This window comes from Crinia signifera, chromosome 12 (assembly GCF_055691185.1).
Source record: "Crinia signifera chromosome 12, ASM5569118v1, whole genome shotgun sequence".
In the NCBI taxonomy this organism is placed as follows: Eukaryota; Metazoa; Chordata; class Amphibia; order Anura; family Myobatrachidae; genus Crinia; species Crinia signifera.
This window is the reverse complement of record NC_139228.1, coordinates 89,704,113-89,722,606: the sequence shown is the minus strand read 5'-3', so window position 1 is coordinate 89,722,606 and position 18,494 is coordinate 89,704,113. Positions and strand designations below refer to the sequence as shown.

At 45.3% G+C, this 18,494-nt stretch overlaps 1 protein-coding gene across 1 annotated transcript in view; it reads right to left on the bottom strand.

Annotated features, from left to right (window-relative positions):
• PLEKHG3 (pleckstrin homology and RhoGEF domain containing G3) overlaps positions 1 to 18,494 on the bottom strand; it is a 119,030-nt gene that overhangs the window by 28,261 nt on the left and 72,275 nt on the right. The window contains exons 3-4 of the mRNA XM_083167307.1: positions 4,258 to 4,727; positions 2,527 to 2,627 (exon numbers count right to left, since the gene is read on the bottom strand). Coding sequence (XP_083023433.1) covers positions 2,527 to 2,627; positions 4,258 to 4,727 — 571 coding nt within the window. The remainder of the gene's footprint in view (positions 1 to 2,526; positions 2,628 to 4,257; positions 4,728 to 18,494) is intronic.

Sequence of the window (18,494 nt, the reverse complement as noted above, 5' to 3'; positions counted from 1 at the left end):
TGTTTTTACATACTATAGTTTTTCATTTCATGATGATGGAACATCATATAAAAACAAAATGTGCATTAAAAAATACCAACACACACAGAAAACAAAAAGGAAATGAAATAGGTCACCGAAATGCACTACAAAACTGGACAAGCAACGCAATGCCTCGCCACACACGCAAACAAAATCTGTATGCAAAATATTTAAAGTGCCCATGCAGAACACAGGATATAAGATATATCCACACACACACACACATACATGCATTTATCTTGGTTTGTATTACTTGCGTTACCCTGGTAACCTACCTGCCAATAGCGCACTAGTGTTGGACATCTTGAGACAATGGAAAAATAATTTAGACAGGTGCCACTCACTAGCGGAGAATGTATTTTATATACTGTTACATTGCAGATTCACGCACTTCTTAATGTTCATTGTAGCAGTCTACACTGGGGTGTCTCTCTCTTCTGTGGTACTTCTAGCACAGTATGGTCTATAGCTCTCTGCTGAAATATGGACCAAACTATGCTAGAAACAACATAGCAGAGAGCGGCGCCCCAGACAGGAAAGAGGAACTGCACGGATGTTGTAAGTGAGTGGTGCTAGAATGAACAAAAGAATGGTTATAGTACCAATTTAGCAGCGTCCGTCTGGCCTTAGTTCCAGCTAATCTCATTGGAGGCAGAACATTCTCATTACATGCCCTAATTCTGTGACTGGCGGAGTTTAACCCAATGTATAGGAGGCGATAGTATAGCACAACTATATTCTGTTCCTTTTCCGACATGTACAGTGGGAACTGGGGCAATTTTAAACCTTGAATCGTATATAATTAGGTATTAAATGCAGCAAATAAACATTGGGGTCAATTCAGCCCCAGCCTTCATAATTACGCCATTCTTCAATGTTTCAACAAGTCTGTGGCATACGCAAATGAAAATACACCATGCTGGGTCTCCACCCCTGTAGTTTAGTTCATAGCAGATTACATGGAAAGCCCACTCAGTCTCTGGGAAATGACAAAGGTAGCAGTATAGAGAAGATAGGTTTCACTGCACACGAATTTGGAGACTATTGTCAGACTCCAGGAATGTACTCATGATGGGTAACACTGTCTGGTAATATAGGTGCCACTATCAATATACAAAACGACATCCGCTCCTTGCAGGGCTCATAACTAGCATCGGTTCCTGTGTGAGATAATAGACAAGGGGGAGGTTTATCAAAGCTTGGAGAGAGCGATGTCGTACCAACCAATCAGCTCCTCACTTTTTTCAAATCCAGCCTATAAAATGGCAGTTGGAAGCTGATTGGTTGTTAAGTTAGGTCTCTCCAACCTTCGATAAACCAGGATTCTACACAGTTTTCACGCGGGAAAAAAAAGGTGGGCGATTCTTTTCTTTGGCAAAAACTCCGTATTTTTATAAATTTAGGGTTGACCACCTGTTTAATGTAAAACTCTGTAAGCTGTGGTATAGGGGTATACTCAATGCCTTTGGGTGAGCTGTGACGGTGAGCAGTGCTGATAGCTCGCAGGTCAGTATTTAAACCCCCCCCCCACACTTTACTGTTCCAGGGAATCCTCGCCATCAGATGACGGAACATAGAATAGGGCGAGCGACTGGCGAGGGGGTTGGACCGTGAGGATGGCTCAACACATTTTAATACGGAAGCCCGGGTATAAAACATCCACTGGAGCATAAAATCCTCCAAGCCACTTAATACATTTGTGCTTTGGAGCTTATTCACATTAACTTATCAGTTGTCCCAACAACGACAGCTGCAGCTCCCAGCAACAGGGTGATGCCCGGAAACCAGAGGATATTTCCAAGTGGCTGATTATCAATATACATCATAGCAACCAAGTTCAAGAAAGGTAAGCTTAATAGCTTCCCCCTCCTAACACTCCAAAATCTGGATAAAGTACAAATTGGCTCATAACTGGCATTTCTCAAACATAGCCTGTAGTGTGACAGTTAGGAGCAGCATGGCTGGTACTTTATGTCTCCACTTTATGTCGCTCCAAGGATTAAGGGGCCTATGCACCGAGATTTGCTGAGTGTTCTGCACGATGATAGAACGCTCAGCAAGATCGCTCAGCACACAGCAATGTGTTAACGCTCTGTGCTGAGCGATCTGTCAGGACCAGTGTTCTCCGGTGAGAACACTGGCCCTGACCTATTAATATCCAGCATGCTGGATGTTAATCGCCGGTCAATAGTGATGCGCAAGGCCACGCAGCACTATCGTTATGATCCGTACACATGGAGCAATGTAAGGGCATTTTCTAAGCGATATAGCGAGTCTGTAGGCCCCTTTAGTACAAAGACCCCTAGGTTTTGAATATACAAAGGCTGGTTATAGTGCGCAAGAGATGCAGCCTATATTGGATATATCATTGGCAAAACGTTCAGGGGAAAAAACAATCACTGCCAATAAAGACCAATAGTGTATGCGGACATTTATATAGACACACGTAGAAAACCTAATTGATCTATTAATGAAGGAAACACTGTAGATAACGTAATGAGTCACCTGTTTAATTCATAAATATCCTCAATGTTCCCAAAGAGAGCACAGACTTGCTCGGGCTTCATGGGCAGCTGCGGTTGGTCTATGATGCCTCCCAGATAATCCTGAAGTAATAAAACACACAGGCGCTTACATTTCATGTATTACTCATGGAGATGGCTTTTATTGCCTCATTATCGCTTTAGCTGCGCTCGATTCCTCTGGTCATGAGTTTTTATTACGGACATAAATGTGAGCCCTTATCATGAGAGCCTGCGTAAAATACTGAAATTCCCTCGTTTAATTCATTCGCTGTGGTTTTAGATTCTTGTTGTACAATAGAAAAGGAAAACACCCCAAAATAGTAAATAAATCGCTCATTTATGTAAATCTAGTAAAACAAAGAAAATGCAAAACGTGTGACTACTGTACAACAGAGAGAGGAGGAACCGAAGTCACAGAAGAGGTGACAATTGTGCAGATTATAAATCCAGTCTAATTAACTTCTAGCCAGAGGGGTCTGCAATGAATCAGAATTCCCTTGTGATGACAAAGCGAGGGACGGTGGTCCAAACACTTATTATTCTAAAGCCCCATACACACTAAACGATATTGAAACATCGCTCTTTTCCCCCCTTCTGAGCGATATGGTTTAATAATATTGCTAAGTGTGTATGCTAACTATTGTCAAAAACGCACGCCCCCGGGGGTCATTAACGATGCATTCTGTTGTCCTGCATGTACAGATGAGGGAGCGCATCGCTAACGAGGGTTCCCATTCCCTCCGCTGTTCGCCCGTCCATTGCTCACTCCCGGCTAGGCATGGGTGCATGCACTTGGCACTGCACCAGGTACAAGGTGTGTACCCGGATTACATCTATAGGAAGTGAATTCCAGCCTAGAACCTGCCCCTAATCCCGAATTTCGGCAAGGTGGTGTAAAATTAGTTCATGGAAAACCAAAATTCTCCATGCACTAAGTACATACATTTATGTAAATTACTTTAGTAATTTACATCATTTAATGTAATATTACATGTAATATTACATCATTTACATTATTTTAGTACTTTCAGTGTTAATCAGGAACCCTATTCCCTATTTGTTTATTGGTTAAGAGTTGGATGCCGCTCACATTACTGTGATGCAGCAGTGATGGAAGCCACAGACGCTCGCCCCAGCAATCCCAAAAATCTGCTGCAATAGGTCTAATTTTTTGGGAATGCAGATCTAGGGACCCATGTGCACAGCACACCATGCACCCATTATAGATACATGGGGTGACACATCCATTGAGATGTGGGCGTACAAGCAAAAAATCCTTTGATGGCCACCGATTAATTTTTCGCTGGGTCGTAGATGGCCAAACAGGGGGCGGGTACTTAAGTCATGTGACCTCAGCTGCCCACCCCATCCAGGCTTCGAGCTGCCTGCAATTGCATCAGGACGCCCAGTGCTTTTCTTGCCGCTCCCACAGTTTCTGTGGGCATGCCTAGGAAACGCTTGGCATAGCCACACACCAGCCCGGGATACCCAGGTATACTACCGTAATCTCAAGACAATTATCTGAGAATCGAATAGGTGTCTTGGGCAGTGATGAACCTTACAAATCTTAAACATGTTAAAAATACTTTTAAATTTGAAAAACTTCTTTAAACCATTTAAAAAAATACATTTGAAATGACTTTAACGTGAGCAACTGTCTGTGGCACAATACAGTGATGTGATAAGGCTAATAGCGCTAACTGTGACCTACCTCTACAATACTGCGCAAGTCCTGGACATACATCCTTTCCGTCTCTATAATCTCCAGCACCACACGTTCCACATAGCTCAGTTTCTGAGTGATCGCACTAACTTTGGTTCCGAACGGTGATAATGACCTTGACCCAAGACGGCTGCGCCTGGTTACATTGTTGCTGCTGTTTGCGGGGTGGGTATTTTTTAAACCACTCTGCATTTCCCGGTAGGTGGCCTGCAGACTCTCAGCCGCAGAGGACACCAGCTCCATGTCTAGACCTGAAGACCCGTTTTCGGACTGCTCCTCTCCCGCTGGTCTGCTGCCGATATTCTCATAGAGTTCGCGGCCTTCTCGGAGCGAGCCGGAGGATGCTGTAGAGATGACACTTATAGGCCGATCAGAGTCGTAACATTCGGTGCAGAACGATGTAGAGCGGGATAACTTCTCATTGCTGCTGGAAGAGGCAGCCGACAACCTAGGGGATTCTGGGAAAATAGAAAGATCAGATAAGTAATAACAATGCCAGGGTAAGTACAAATCAAGCCGTTATTAGCATAGATCGAACAATAACAAAAAAACAAAAAGCACAATTCCAGTGGCAGGCGGAGTGTCGGGTAGAAGAAATAAAAGTTATCACAAATTAAAAAAGTTTATTAAATAGTCCAGCAAGTAAACAGAATTACAATAGCCATTACATTATTACATTATACCTGTATAGTGTTCATTCTAGCACCCTCCAGCTTTGAAAACCCATGCAGTTCCTGTTCCCAGCCTGGGGTGTTGCTGTCTGCTGTGGTGTTTCTAGTACAGGTCTGATTTGCATATCACTGCTGATATACAGACCACACTGTGCTAGAAGTACTACAGCAGACAGCGACACCCCAGGCAGGGAAGAGAAACTGCATGGGTTTTTAAAGATGGCGGGTGCTAGAATGAACACTACGGTAGTTCGGCATCCAAAAATAGCCAGTCACTTCTGGCTGGCAAACTGTACCTTCCTTACCACTCAATGTGTCATCTATCTGTAGTCACTGCAGTAGCGCCGTAGACAGATCTTGAAAGATGTAAAGCAAGTTAATTAAAAGGATCAGCTGGCTCTCCCAGGGAAGTGGACTTTAATTCCTATCTCAGCACTTTAAGAACATTATTTGAGTTTTCTTTGTAAATGAATCTGGCAATGTCACTTCCTCAATGCATGAGCTTAAGAGTGTGCAAAGCAATGTCAGTGAAGTACTTGACTAGGCGCAGGTCAGTCATTACGGAATTATTCTGGCTACTGCTGCCCCGCAGACCAGAACTAACCTATGAACTCCTGTTTCATCTCATACAAAAGGTCAACATTCCAAGCCAGCAGCTTTGACCCTCTGCAGGAACCGCTCTCTCATTAGTGGGAACGTTATAGGGAATAAAGTGGCTTCCTGTAGGTAATCACACTGTGTCCGCTCTTCTTTGTGAAGGCAATAAGGATGAAGAGAAGGATCCGTCAGTATTTATATTATTCTTTCCTGGAACCCTCTTTCATCATCCTCCTCTTGTCTGTTGTGGGCGATGAGCAGCTTAAGCAGTTATACTAGGTGTGGTTGTTTAGGTTCCGCATTTTTGCTCTAAAGCAGTGGAACTCAACCCCAGATCTACTATTGACAGGTCATGTTTTCTGGATTTCTATCTGTGGAAACAGGTAGGATCATTACTGGCCCAACAAATTGGATTAAAGTCCCATACACACTAGAGGATATAGTAAAAGGTATTGCTCAGAAAGGGGTTTCTGAATGATATGTTGGCCTGTATCCTCTTGTGTGTATACTCAATATCATTAACGTTGTGCGCTACCGCGCGTCTTATGAGCCCTGTCATCTGCCGAACACGCAGGTCAATTTGGCAATATAGCTAACAACCTGCGGGTCCCATGACGTCACTAACGTCTTGTTTATCAATATCGTTCTGTGTGTATCCCGATTCCTGTGCTATGCACTGCGCAGTACATACCGCCCATAGTGTACTGGCTACTTAGGATTAGTGTTTTGTTGCAGCTAAGTCCGCAGTGCGCTAAACTGGGCTATCTGAGGGTAGGTTTATGTGGACACATTTGTAACACGTCAAATACGTGGAAACGCGCATTGGCTGAAGAGAGCCAATAGAACGGAAGATGTGGCAGGACTAGGCCGAGTGTGGGGATGGGTCATTGGTTCAACCCAATTTAAGTCTACAATCATTAGGTAGACAATGGGAAGGTCAACTTGAGTTTGTCACTTTTTTTGTCCTGAATGTCGACACTGTCGTCATGGACACCATCTAAGTGTACCGCATGCTCTTGCCATGCTTCAGGTATTCAGTGGACCTATTGACCATGTTGCACCGACTGCTTGCTCGGAGTAGAATACACTAGCATTTACTCCATATAGATGTATGTGAACCCTAAACGGTGTCGCTGGCAAACATACAAAGTGTAACAGAAAAGAACCAAATATATGTTAGAAAAAGAAACCGGAAGAATTGAGACTTTGTGGCTAAATGAATGGGTTCGACACAAGCCATGCAACCTAACACACATTCAATGGAAGCCATTGTTGCTGACTTTGCCCAGGGCATTCCGAGGTGTCAGCTGTGGAGAGGAGAAGGAGCGCTGTCCTTCCTGCCAGGAAGTGTCAGCCCGAGGACACGGCTGTAGCGAGATCTCCTGCGCCACAGAACAAGCGCAGCGCACAGTACATCAGATTTATGAGCTTCTAGGGTAGAACAATTAGAAATACACTATCCATGAGGAATGCTCCAGGGTGGGAGCTGGGAGAGCAGAAAGGGAGATTAATAATTACTGTAATGGCTGCAAGATGTTTTGACTTATAACAGATGTTTCATACGCTAAACAGAATCATTATACGCAGGGACAAACTGGGGACGGCCATGTACGTTTTATTCTGTGTTACTGGCTTGTAGTCACACTGGATCAGCATAAACACTGCACAGTATTACTAATGTCTGTATATGCTGCAATGCTCAACATCTCTCCATCCCATAGCCGTGTACAGATCCGTATATACTGCAATGCTCAACACCTCTCCATCCCATAGCCATGTACAGGTCTGTATATGCTGCAATGCTCAACACCTCTCCATCCCATAGCCGTGTACAGGTCTGTATATACTGCAATGCTCAACACCTCTCCATCCCATAGCCGTGTACAGGTCTGTATATACTGCAATGCTCAACATCTCTCCATCCCATAGCCGTGCACAGGTCTGTATATGCTGCAATGCTCAACACCTCTCCATCCCATAGCCATGTACAGGTCTGTATATGCTGCAATGCTCAACACCTCTCCATCCCATAGCCGTGTACAGGTCTGTATATACTGCAATGCTCAACACCTCTCCATCCCATAGCCGTGTACAGGTCTGTATATACTGCAATGCTCAACATCTCTCCATCCCATAGCCGTGTACAGGTCTGTATATGCTGCAATGCTCCACATCTCTCTATCCCATAGCCGTGTACAGGTCTGTATATGCTGCAATGCTCCACATCTCTCCATCCCATAGCCGTGCACAGGTCTGTATATGCTGCAATGCTCAACATCTCTCCATCCCATAGCCGTGTACAGGTCTGTATATGCTGCAATGCTCAACACCTCTCCATCCCATAGCCGTGTACAGATCCGTATATACTGCAATGCTCAACATCTCTCTATCCCAGTGGTTCCCAAACTGTGTGCCGTGGCTCCCTGGGGTGCCTCGGGACACATGCAGGGGTGCCGCGGCTTGGTGGTCCAGGACCAACTCAAACTAATAATGGTTAATTATTTAGAAGCAAAACCAGTGCTGGTGGCTGCCAATCATAGAATGTGTACAAACAGAAGCAAATCCTGCCCTTTACCACATAACTGCCGCTAAGAATCGCATATAAACCCAATCTAATTAATTTTTTTTGGACCTAGGGGTGCCGTGAAAAAAATTCTGATTCTCTAGGGTGCCGTGAATCAAAAAAGATTGGGAACCTCTGCTCTATCCCATAGCCGTGTACAGGTCTGTATATGCTGCAATGCTCAACACCTCTCCATCCCATAGCCGTGTACAGATCCGTATATACTGCAATGCTCAACATCTCTCCATCCCATAGCCGTGTACAGGTCTGTATATGCTGCAATGCTCAACATCTCTCCATCCCATAGCCGTGTACAGGTCTGTATATGCTGCAATGCTCAACACCTCTCCATCCCATAGCCGTGTACAGGTCTGTATATGCTGCAATGCTCAACACCTCTCCATCCCATAGCCGTGTACAGGTCTGTATATACTGCAATGCTCAACATCTCTCCATCCCATAGCCGTGCACAGGTCTGTATATGCTGCAATGCTCAACATCTCTCCATCCCATAGCCGTGTACAGGTCTGTATATGCTGCAATGCTCAACATCTCCATCCCATAGCCGTGTACAGATCCGTATATACTGCAATGCTCAACACCTCTCCATCCCATAGCCGTGTACAGGTCTGTATATACTGCAATGCTCAACACCTCTCCATCCCATAGCCGTGTACAGGTCTGTATATACTGCAATGCTCAACATCTCTCCATCCCATAGCCGTGCACAGGTCTGTATATGCTGCAATGCTCACCATCTCTCCATCCCATAGCCGTGTACAGGTCTGTATATGCTGCAATGCTCAACACCTCTCCATCCCATAGCCGTGTACAGATCCGTATATACTCCAATGCTCAACATCTCTCTATCCCATAGCCGTGTACAGGTCTGTATATGCTGCAATGCTTAACACCTCTCCATCCCATAGCCGTGTACAGGTCTGTATATACTGCAATGCTCAACATCTCTCCATCCCATAGCCGTGCACAGGTCTGTATATGCTGCAATGCTCAACATCTCTCCATCCCATAGCCGTGTACAGGTCTGTATATGCTGCAATGCTCAACATCTCTCCATCCCATAGCCGTGTACAGATCCGTATATACTGCAATGCTCAACACCTCTCCATCCCATAGCCGTGTACAGGTCTGTATATACTGCAATGCTCAACACCTCTCCATCCCATAGCCGTGTACAGGTCTGTATATACTGCAATGCTCAACATCTCTCCATCCCATAGCCGTGCACAGGTCTGTATATGCTGCAATGCTCAACATCTCTCCATCCCATAGCCGTGTACAGGTCTGTATATGCTGCAATGCTCAACACCTCTCCATCCCATAGCCGTGTACAGATCCGTATATACTGCAATGCTCAACATCTCTCTATCCCATAGCCGTGTACAGGTCTGTATATGCTGCAATGCTCAACACCTCTCCATCCCATAGCCGTGTACAGATCCGTATATACTGCAATGCTCAACATCTCTCCATCCCATAGCCGTGTACAGGTCTGTATATGCTGCAATGCTCAACATCTCTCCATCCCATAGCCGTGTACAGGTCTGTATATGCTGCAATGCTCAACACCTCTCCATCCCATAGCCGTGTACAGATCCGTATATACTGCAATGCTCAACACCTCTCCATCCCATAGCCGTGTACAGGTCTGTATATACTGCAATGCTCAACATCTCTCCATCCCATAGCCGTGCACAGGTCTGTATATGCTGCAATGCTCAACATCTCTCCATCCCATAGCCATGTACAGGTCTGTATATGCTGCAATGCTCAACATCTCTCCATCCCATAGCCGTGTACAGGTCTGTATATAATGCAATGCTCAACATCTCTCCATCCCATAGCCGTGTACAGATCCGTATATACTGCAATACTCAACATCTCTCCATCCCATAGCCGTGTACAGGTCTGTATATGCTGCAATGCTCAACATTTCTCCATTCCATAGCCGTGTACAGGTCTGTATATACTGCAATGCTCAACATCTCTCCATCCCATAGCCGTGTACAGGTCTGTATATGCTGCAATGCTCAACATTTCTCCATTCCATAGCCGTGTACAGGTCCGTATATACTGCAATGCTCAACATCTCTCCATCCCATAGCCGTGTACAGGTCTGTATATGCTGCAATGCTCAACATCTCTCCATCCCATAGCCGTGTACAGGTCTGTATATGCTGCAACGCTCAACATTTCTCCATTCCATAGCCGTGTACAGGTCTGTATATACTGCAATGCTCAACATCTTTCCATCCCATAGCCGTGTACAGGTCTGTATATACTGCAATGCTCAACACCTCCCCATCCCATAGCTTTGTACAGGTCTGTATATGCTGCAATGCTCAACATCTCAGCAGACAGCAACACCCCAGGCAGGGAAGAGGAACTGCATGGGTTTTCAAAGATAGCGGCTGCTAGAATGAACACTACGTCCCAATCATCCTTCCAGGTGATGTTCTATTGGTCGGACAGATCATGTTTAAGCCTGACAATGAGTCAGATTATACTTGCCCATCGCCCTGGATAAATATCGTGTCGCCGCCCGATCAGATCGGACAGGTTACTAAACAATAATGGTCTCTGGGTCCTTGATTTAAACAAAACTTCCAGTCAAAGGGAGAAAAAGTCTGAAATACAGGTACAAAACGTGTGTCCCCATTTACAAACTACAGGTGGATTGCACCTGCACAGTGACACAGAGTTGTGCATTTTCACGCTGCATGTGTCACACCTGCGCCTGCTTTCTTACAGTCTCTTCTCACCACGTGTCACCTCCTCCCTCATTGTTCCAGAACTCAGCTTTCAGGTGCAAATCCATCATCAGGGAGCACAATGTGTTTACAAGAGATCCGGTGCTTAACATGCATAATCTGACACTAGAATACAGAGAGTAGCCAAACGGACTAGCTGGGGCCACACACAGCGGTACAGACTGAGCCGCTTGGCAGGAAGGAGGCGGTGCGGAATCACACACAGAGTTTTGTCCGGTTCCTGCAGAACAGGATCCAGCCAGTGCCGACCGCAGCTGCGGTTGGATCCGGCGGCTGCGGCTCAGCCACATATGAGTGGCCAGTAGCATAGGACACAGTGTACAGTCTCCTGCCTGCCAAGCGGCTTCCGCTGAATGGGACCAGCTGTGCCGCTATTTGTAGCCCCAGCCTAACAGTTCACAGTCACTCAGCAGGTGCACAGGTGTATTTCTCTACTCACTGCCATTTTCCAGGTCACCTAGCAGGTGTACAGGTGTATTCATTACTCACTGACACATTTCCCAGGTCACCCACAAGGTGGACAGGATTGGCAACCCCTGCTAAACAATGGTCAAATGCAAAATGACTGATGCATTCTTCACCAATATCCTACGCATACCCCTTTCAGACATACACAAACATCCCGGGATTTTTCACGTGCATAATACTGGGACTAGCGTCTGTCTGAACGGCTCTACCCGGAGTTTTAGCCGACTAAAATCCCTGCTCAACTGCAATGGACCCGGGATTTTTAAAAACCTGGTATTATACCAGGTTTAAAATCCCGGGTTGTATCTCTGAAAGGGGTATCACTTAAATCTAGCCTGTGACAACACCAGATTTCCTAGCTATGCCCAAAGACCAGCATACCTAAAACTGGATACATGGTCTTGGTCTCAAATTGGCTTCATTGCCTACACAGAGCAATCTTATGGGATGAGAGCAATAGTCAACGGATTACGTAAACAGAAATGTCATACTTCAGCTGTGGCGCATCATTGGTGGGTTACATTAAATATTGTATATAAAAGGAATATTGCATAAGTGAATCTCATCTCTGTTGCTGGAATATAAAAATGGCCATAAACAGTAAGAATTGCAGGGCCAGCTCTGCGCATGTTCCGTAAGCAAGCAGTAGAAACCACAGGCTATGCTGGGGCTTGCACAACCTGGAAGCATTGTAGCCATGCTGTAACAAGGCGTTACATTTGCAGAAGGTGTGCGACAGGACAGTGCACATACACGTAGCTATACCTATTTTCAGATGGGAACCACAATGTGCACGTGGGTACTGATGATGATGACTGCTATGTTACCAAGCGCACAGGTGAGTACAACTCATCTTGCCGCACTTTTTATTTTCCATCTGTGCGATAGGGGACAAATTATCGCAGACCTGCTTTCAACTCAATCACCTGTCTTATTTTTCTATGCCTGGTATTGAAAGACATTATTAGTTATGTTATATTATTATTAATTATTATTATCGTTTATTTATATGGCGCCACAAGGTTTCCGCAGCGCCTAACGATACATAAATGACCAAAAAAAAAACAAATAAAGAATGACAGAGAAGACAATTTAGGACAGGAACATGGTAAATAAGGATAGTTACATCAGGGCACAGGACACTGAAGCAATCATCAGGGTGGCAGAGATGTATATATGCTAAGAAAAGTACATGAGGAGAGAGGGCCCTGCTCGTGAGAGCTTACATTCTAAAAGGAAGGGTTAGACAGACAGGAGTGACACAGAAGGGGTAGCAGTGAGCATGGACAGTTAGTTATATAATAATGGCCATTTGGAGACAAGTCAGTCATTGTGGGTACCATCCTGTGGGCTGGCACTGCAGACAGTGCACAATTCTGTCGCTGATCTTTGCTCGTCACCCACATTGCCCTTTATTGCGCTGGCCGATTAAGTGCCCATTTCTCTTGCACGTGGCTGGAATGTAGGAGTGTGAGAAGAGATCTTACCCTACGACAGAAGAACGACTGCTTCCGTGTTTAAACAACATATTCGGTAGTTAAGCAATGTCGAGTTTCTTTGGAAATGAAGAGAACGTATCTATGAAGTCCTGAGACGTAGAGAGAACAGGCCAGATGTAAGGATTACATTGATGATACCAGAGATGGACAGTCGCTCACAGGCTGTGAGTCACAGCCCCCACACATAAATACATCACCAGCGTGAGGGCACTGGCTTATACGACCAGGAACTGATGGCACTATAGGGTGATATGGTGCTGTGAAAATTTAATGGCATACACACTGGGCGATTTCAGCCCCATTTCTAAGCCATCTGACTGGATCGCTTAGAAATGGAGCACTGATCGTTCCGTGCGTACGTCGTGCAGCAATGGCGATGCGCAATCTGGGCGTCACCATCGCCCACAGGGAAAGACTGTGCTTGCACCGTGTTTCCCGCTAGTCCAGTCATAGGGATATCCCTGCTTGTGCACAAATTGGGCTCGGTTGGGTTGGCCATCTTTGAATGTCGTTGTCCTATAAAATTTGGGATTCTACTGCACTGCCCCTTTGAGAGGGATCTAATCAGATCCCTCCCAGCACCCCCATTAGCTGACACATGCTCAGATAGGACTCCAGGTTCAAACCCCCTAAAGTCCTACCAGGACTGCTCTTACCACTAGACCTGTCCTATGTGGTGTTGTGCATGCATGCGGCATAACTGAACAGGATCCGCATGCAGAGAGTGACGGGAATGCATCACATGCGATATGAGAGATTGACGCATCCCACCCATGGTATGATGAAACGGACACTAATTAAGTCACCTGTGCCAAGGCATGGATATCCTTAACACCTGTACTGTTGGAGTGCCTTGAGGACCGTGTTTGGCCTAACATAACATTTTACTGAAGCATGCAATTGTGTGTGAAATGTCAACTTAAGCGAATGGTCTGACATGACATTTGTATGACAGCGTGCAGTCCAGTGTGCAATTCCTCCAATAACAGATGAATCTCACTGATGGTAATGGACGTCGCCTTATTCCCCAGCCCGGCAATTCCTCTCAATCTAATCAGTAACAGGCAGAGCCGAATTTCCCATTAGGCACGTGAGGCACGTGCCTAGGGGTGGCACATGATTGGGGGCGGCACTTGGATGCCTGTGGTAGTACTGTCAGCCCAAAATGTACCAATAACTGCAAAATATCCACTATACTGTACTATATTCCATCTTAAATAGAGTGTAAATGGATGGGACATGCAGATACTGCCCCTGTAAACTGTCCTACTTAGTAAATATGTATTCATAATAAAAGAACATGTCACAGTTAGTGGCTTTTTTTATAAATCCGTTAAATTGGCTATTATCAAATGAGGGCTTATAAGTAAACAATAAAAATAATAGACAGGGGGTGGGGGCGGCGTTATTGTTGTGCCTAGGGGTGCCGTCATCCCGAAATCCGCCCCTGGTAACAGGTATCATGTACCTGTGGCCTCATTGCTGCATTTCTAGCTAGAGCGAGTTATTCCGTCAGTTACGTTACACACCTACAGGGAAATGACTATATAAAATTTGTGTTCAGGTGTGTTGTAAGAATTTTTATCCGACTGTTCACAAGCGGAAATGATACAAATAAGCAATTTGACAGCATACCAGGGAGTAGGCCGGAGGTATGTGTGTGGATGGAGATTGGGTATAAAGGTCACAGAGCAAGTAAACACTGTGACATGGATATTAGTGTTATCATAATGGGAGGGAAGGATTACACAGGAACGGTCTATATTTGTCCCAAAATCTCAGCAGGTTATCAGTTTTGCCGCCAAGGGAGTGGTCCAATTGCTCCGTGTGAAACAGGGACGTGACCTATACCGGGCATGGCCAAAAGATGGCCCTCCAGCTGTTGTAAACTACAAGTCCCATCATGCCTTGCCACAGGTTTGCAATTAGGGAATGTTAAAACTACTGCAAGGCATGCTGGGATGTGTAGTTTTACAACAGCTGGAGGGTCACAGTTTGGCCATGCCTGGCTATACCATCTGTCATAGGTGTTCACATAGATCATATTTTATAGCCATACATGCAAAAACCTATAGCATAAATTCCAGGCATAGTTTGTCATGTAAATCAGTAACTCGTGTCACGCTGATCACCATATGCAAACCAGCACATTTCCTGTATGCAATCAGCTTTCACGCACATTAACAGCATCAACTGTATAATTGGTTTCAAATTAGCCATAAGAAACCACAAATAAACCTCTATAGTCAGAATGAAGAGGGGGAATCTTATCAGTTGTTGGAGACGGATTTGTCATTCTGCGGAAGAGAAGTCACCAGTAATCGATGCACCATCGGCCAGTGTGTACAAGCAATACATATGTGAACACCATCATTCAGATATATCACATCGGTTGTTCACCGCAGCCGATGCCCGATATATCGGTGCATCGTTCTGTGAGCCGCCGGTGATTGACAGCTCAGTGGGCGGGCGCAATGCAAACGCACCCACTCCTTTGTGATGTCAGTCCCGACGGATTGTGGCAGTGTATTTGGAGATCACGCTGCCCAATCCGTCTGCAGATATATCTATTAGTGTGTACCCGGCCTAAAGGTGGCCATACACACGCAGATTTATCTGCAGATCTGTCTGGTTGGAACAAAAACATGGTTATGGATGAGAGCAAATGACATTTGACCATTTGCTTGGAAATGCTGGAAAACTGACAAACTGTCACTCATCCATAACCATGTTTTTGTTCCAACCAGCCAGATCTGAAGATAAATCTTACTAGTGTATGGGCGCCTTAAGTCACAGCATGCTGCATCTGTAACGCAAAGAAAAGAGCGTTATGCCGGGCGTCTCATGCTGTATGGCACCTGACATGGTCCATATTACAGTCTGTCTAGGAACTAGAGTTACTGGTAAGTAAAATGCAGATACTATAGTTAGAAACATGTAAGCAGTGGTGGGCAATAGCGGTCCCTCCTGCTGCATGCTGGGAAATGTATGCCAGCTGCCCCACCACAGTTTTAGCATGTCCTAACTATGGCAGGGAATGCTGGGATGTGTAGTCCCAGAGCAGCCGGAGGGACACTTATCGCACCCCCTTGGCTTATGGTATACATTGCACAAGATAATATCACAATATTCTTAAACTGCCCATTGCATCGTTAATATGTTAGACCAGCCCAGTATCTGCAACATTCACATATTTCTCAATATTAATGGCATGTTCACATCCGTGTGTGTGCATGAGCAATGCCTCACAGCGTGTGCCAGCACGTACTACTTACAACGTGGGCAATGCCAATGCACTAATGACGCAACTCCAACCATAACCGGTAGAAGCCAGGGGAATCTTTCAGAATGGTTCCACACCGAGTCGGAAATCCTTAGTATGTGGGTACACTTTGGGCCAGATGCACTAAGCTTCAAAAAGTGAAAAAGTGGAGAGTGATACTGCTTTCACATTGCAGAAATGGGTAATGACACGGTATTCTTAAATGGGACTTTAAAACGGGTCTGAGCCTTGAGACCCTTCACATTGCAGGTAAAAACCGTTTTAAAAATCATTTAATACCATTCAAACATTCAACCTGTTTAACCCCCAAGGGACATGTTTCAAGCCATTGAAATAGAGCTGTTCAAACTGCCAAAAAAACGGCTTTAAAACGTGTAGGACTCTGCTTTTTAACCGTGTTGAAATACCGGTTATCTTTAACTGGTAAATCAACTCTGGCACTTTCACATTGCAGCCTTAAACGTTTTAAAATGGGAAAAAAACGGCAATATACCGTTTTAAAAGTGCGATGTGAAAGGGGTATGATAAACAGCCAGCCAATCAGCTCCTACCTCCATTTTTCAAACCCAGCCTGTAGCATGGCAGTTAGGAGCTGATTGGCTGGCTGTGTATCACTCTTTGTAGCCTGATACATCTCTTGCAAGTGAAACAATGAAAAGCGCAGAAAAAGGCAACATAAAATTCTAATCGCATTGGATTTAAGAAGCTCTCTAACCTCCTACACTTAAAAATACACAAGTCTGACATACAACACAGTACACAAGTAATAATGCTGTAGATTTACTAAGAAACACAAACTTGTCCAAAACTACAGCTGAAGGGACCGTACTCCATCCAGCAGCACCAGAACGGAGGCTTCCCCATAGCCCAGGAGACAATGGAGGCTGCTGATCACAGGATGCCTGGCAGATGTGGGGGAAGGAGGGGAGCAGCAAGCAGAATTTGCAATGTAAAAGAACAAGCTCTCCAGATGAATGACAGGGCTAGCACAAATATACATTTTTGAAAACTCTGATTTATCATCAAAATTAAAAATGATAAAAAAATAAACCTCACTCACCGAACAGACGGGAAATCCTGCGGTTTAACCCTTCGAATCGACCCTTTTCATCAAACATTTTGTGTGCATGGGAGGCTGCGCTCCTTCCCTGCACTGTAATCTCCTCACTTCATGAGATCTCTGTACTGGGAGAGGTGTGGACAGTGTGACATCACTGTATCACCTGCACTCTCTCAATCCACCCTGCTCTCCCCGCCTCCAGACAGGAAACTCAACGTCAAGGGATCCATCGTCTTCCCTCCCACCCAAATTAAACCCTGAGGTGTTCCCAGGTACATCAGCCATGCGTTAGATGGTCAGTTCCTGTGTTTGGCTCACACCGCTTGCTGGAAAGGTCACACTTGGTCTGCACTTTGTAACACACAAAAAGCATTGATTGACTTTTATAAACGGTGCGAAGTTCTTCTAAGGGGCATCTTGCAGTTGGAGCAGACTTGTGTATCCAGGCAATCACAGGAGGATCTCAGGACCCGGCCGTGGCGGCAGCTACAGCCGTTTATTCCTGCACTCAAGTCCTGTGCATTAATTACAGCACAAAGCTAAATCAGGGGGATCTCCATTAGGCCCATACACACAAGAAGATTATCTTTCCAATCTGGCTGGTTGGAATGAACTTCAGGAAATTTCTGGGAACAAATTACAATCGACCGTTTGCTCCCAAACTCTGCAAAATGGACAAAAGCCGTCACCCGCATAATGGCCCATACACACTAGGGCAGGCCTAGCCAACCTGCGGCTCTCCAGATGTTGTGAAACTACAAATCCCAGCATGCCTTGCCACAGTTTTGCTATAAGGGAGTGTAAAAACTGTGGCAAGGCATGCTGGGATTTGTAGTTTCACAACATCTGGAGAGCCACAGGTTGGCCTGTCCTGCACTAGGGTATGGATCATTAGGTCACCACAATGCTGGTCGACAGTCATTAGGTCAACACCATTATGTCGACATGCATTTAGGTCGACATGGGTTAGGTAGACAGGGTCATTAGGTTGACATGGGTTAGGTTGACATGGTGTTTTTTGTCCCAAATGTCGACATGGACAATGAAACGTAGAACTGCGTCCCCTCGCATGGCTCGCTGCGCTCGGCACACTATTTTATTCTCCCACCGCGCCCTAGTGGATAGTAGGGTATGAAATACCACCTGTCGGCACATGTGAAAAATCACATGTGGACCTTTTGACTGTCGACCTAATGACCCTGTCGACCTTCCTGCATGTCGACCTAGACTCAGATCGACCTAAATGCATGTGGACATAATGACTGGAAAGGTTACACTTGGTTGGCACTTCA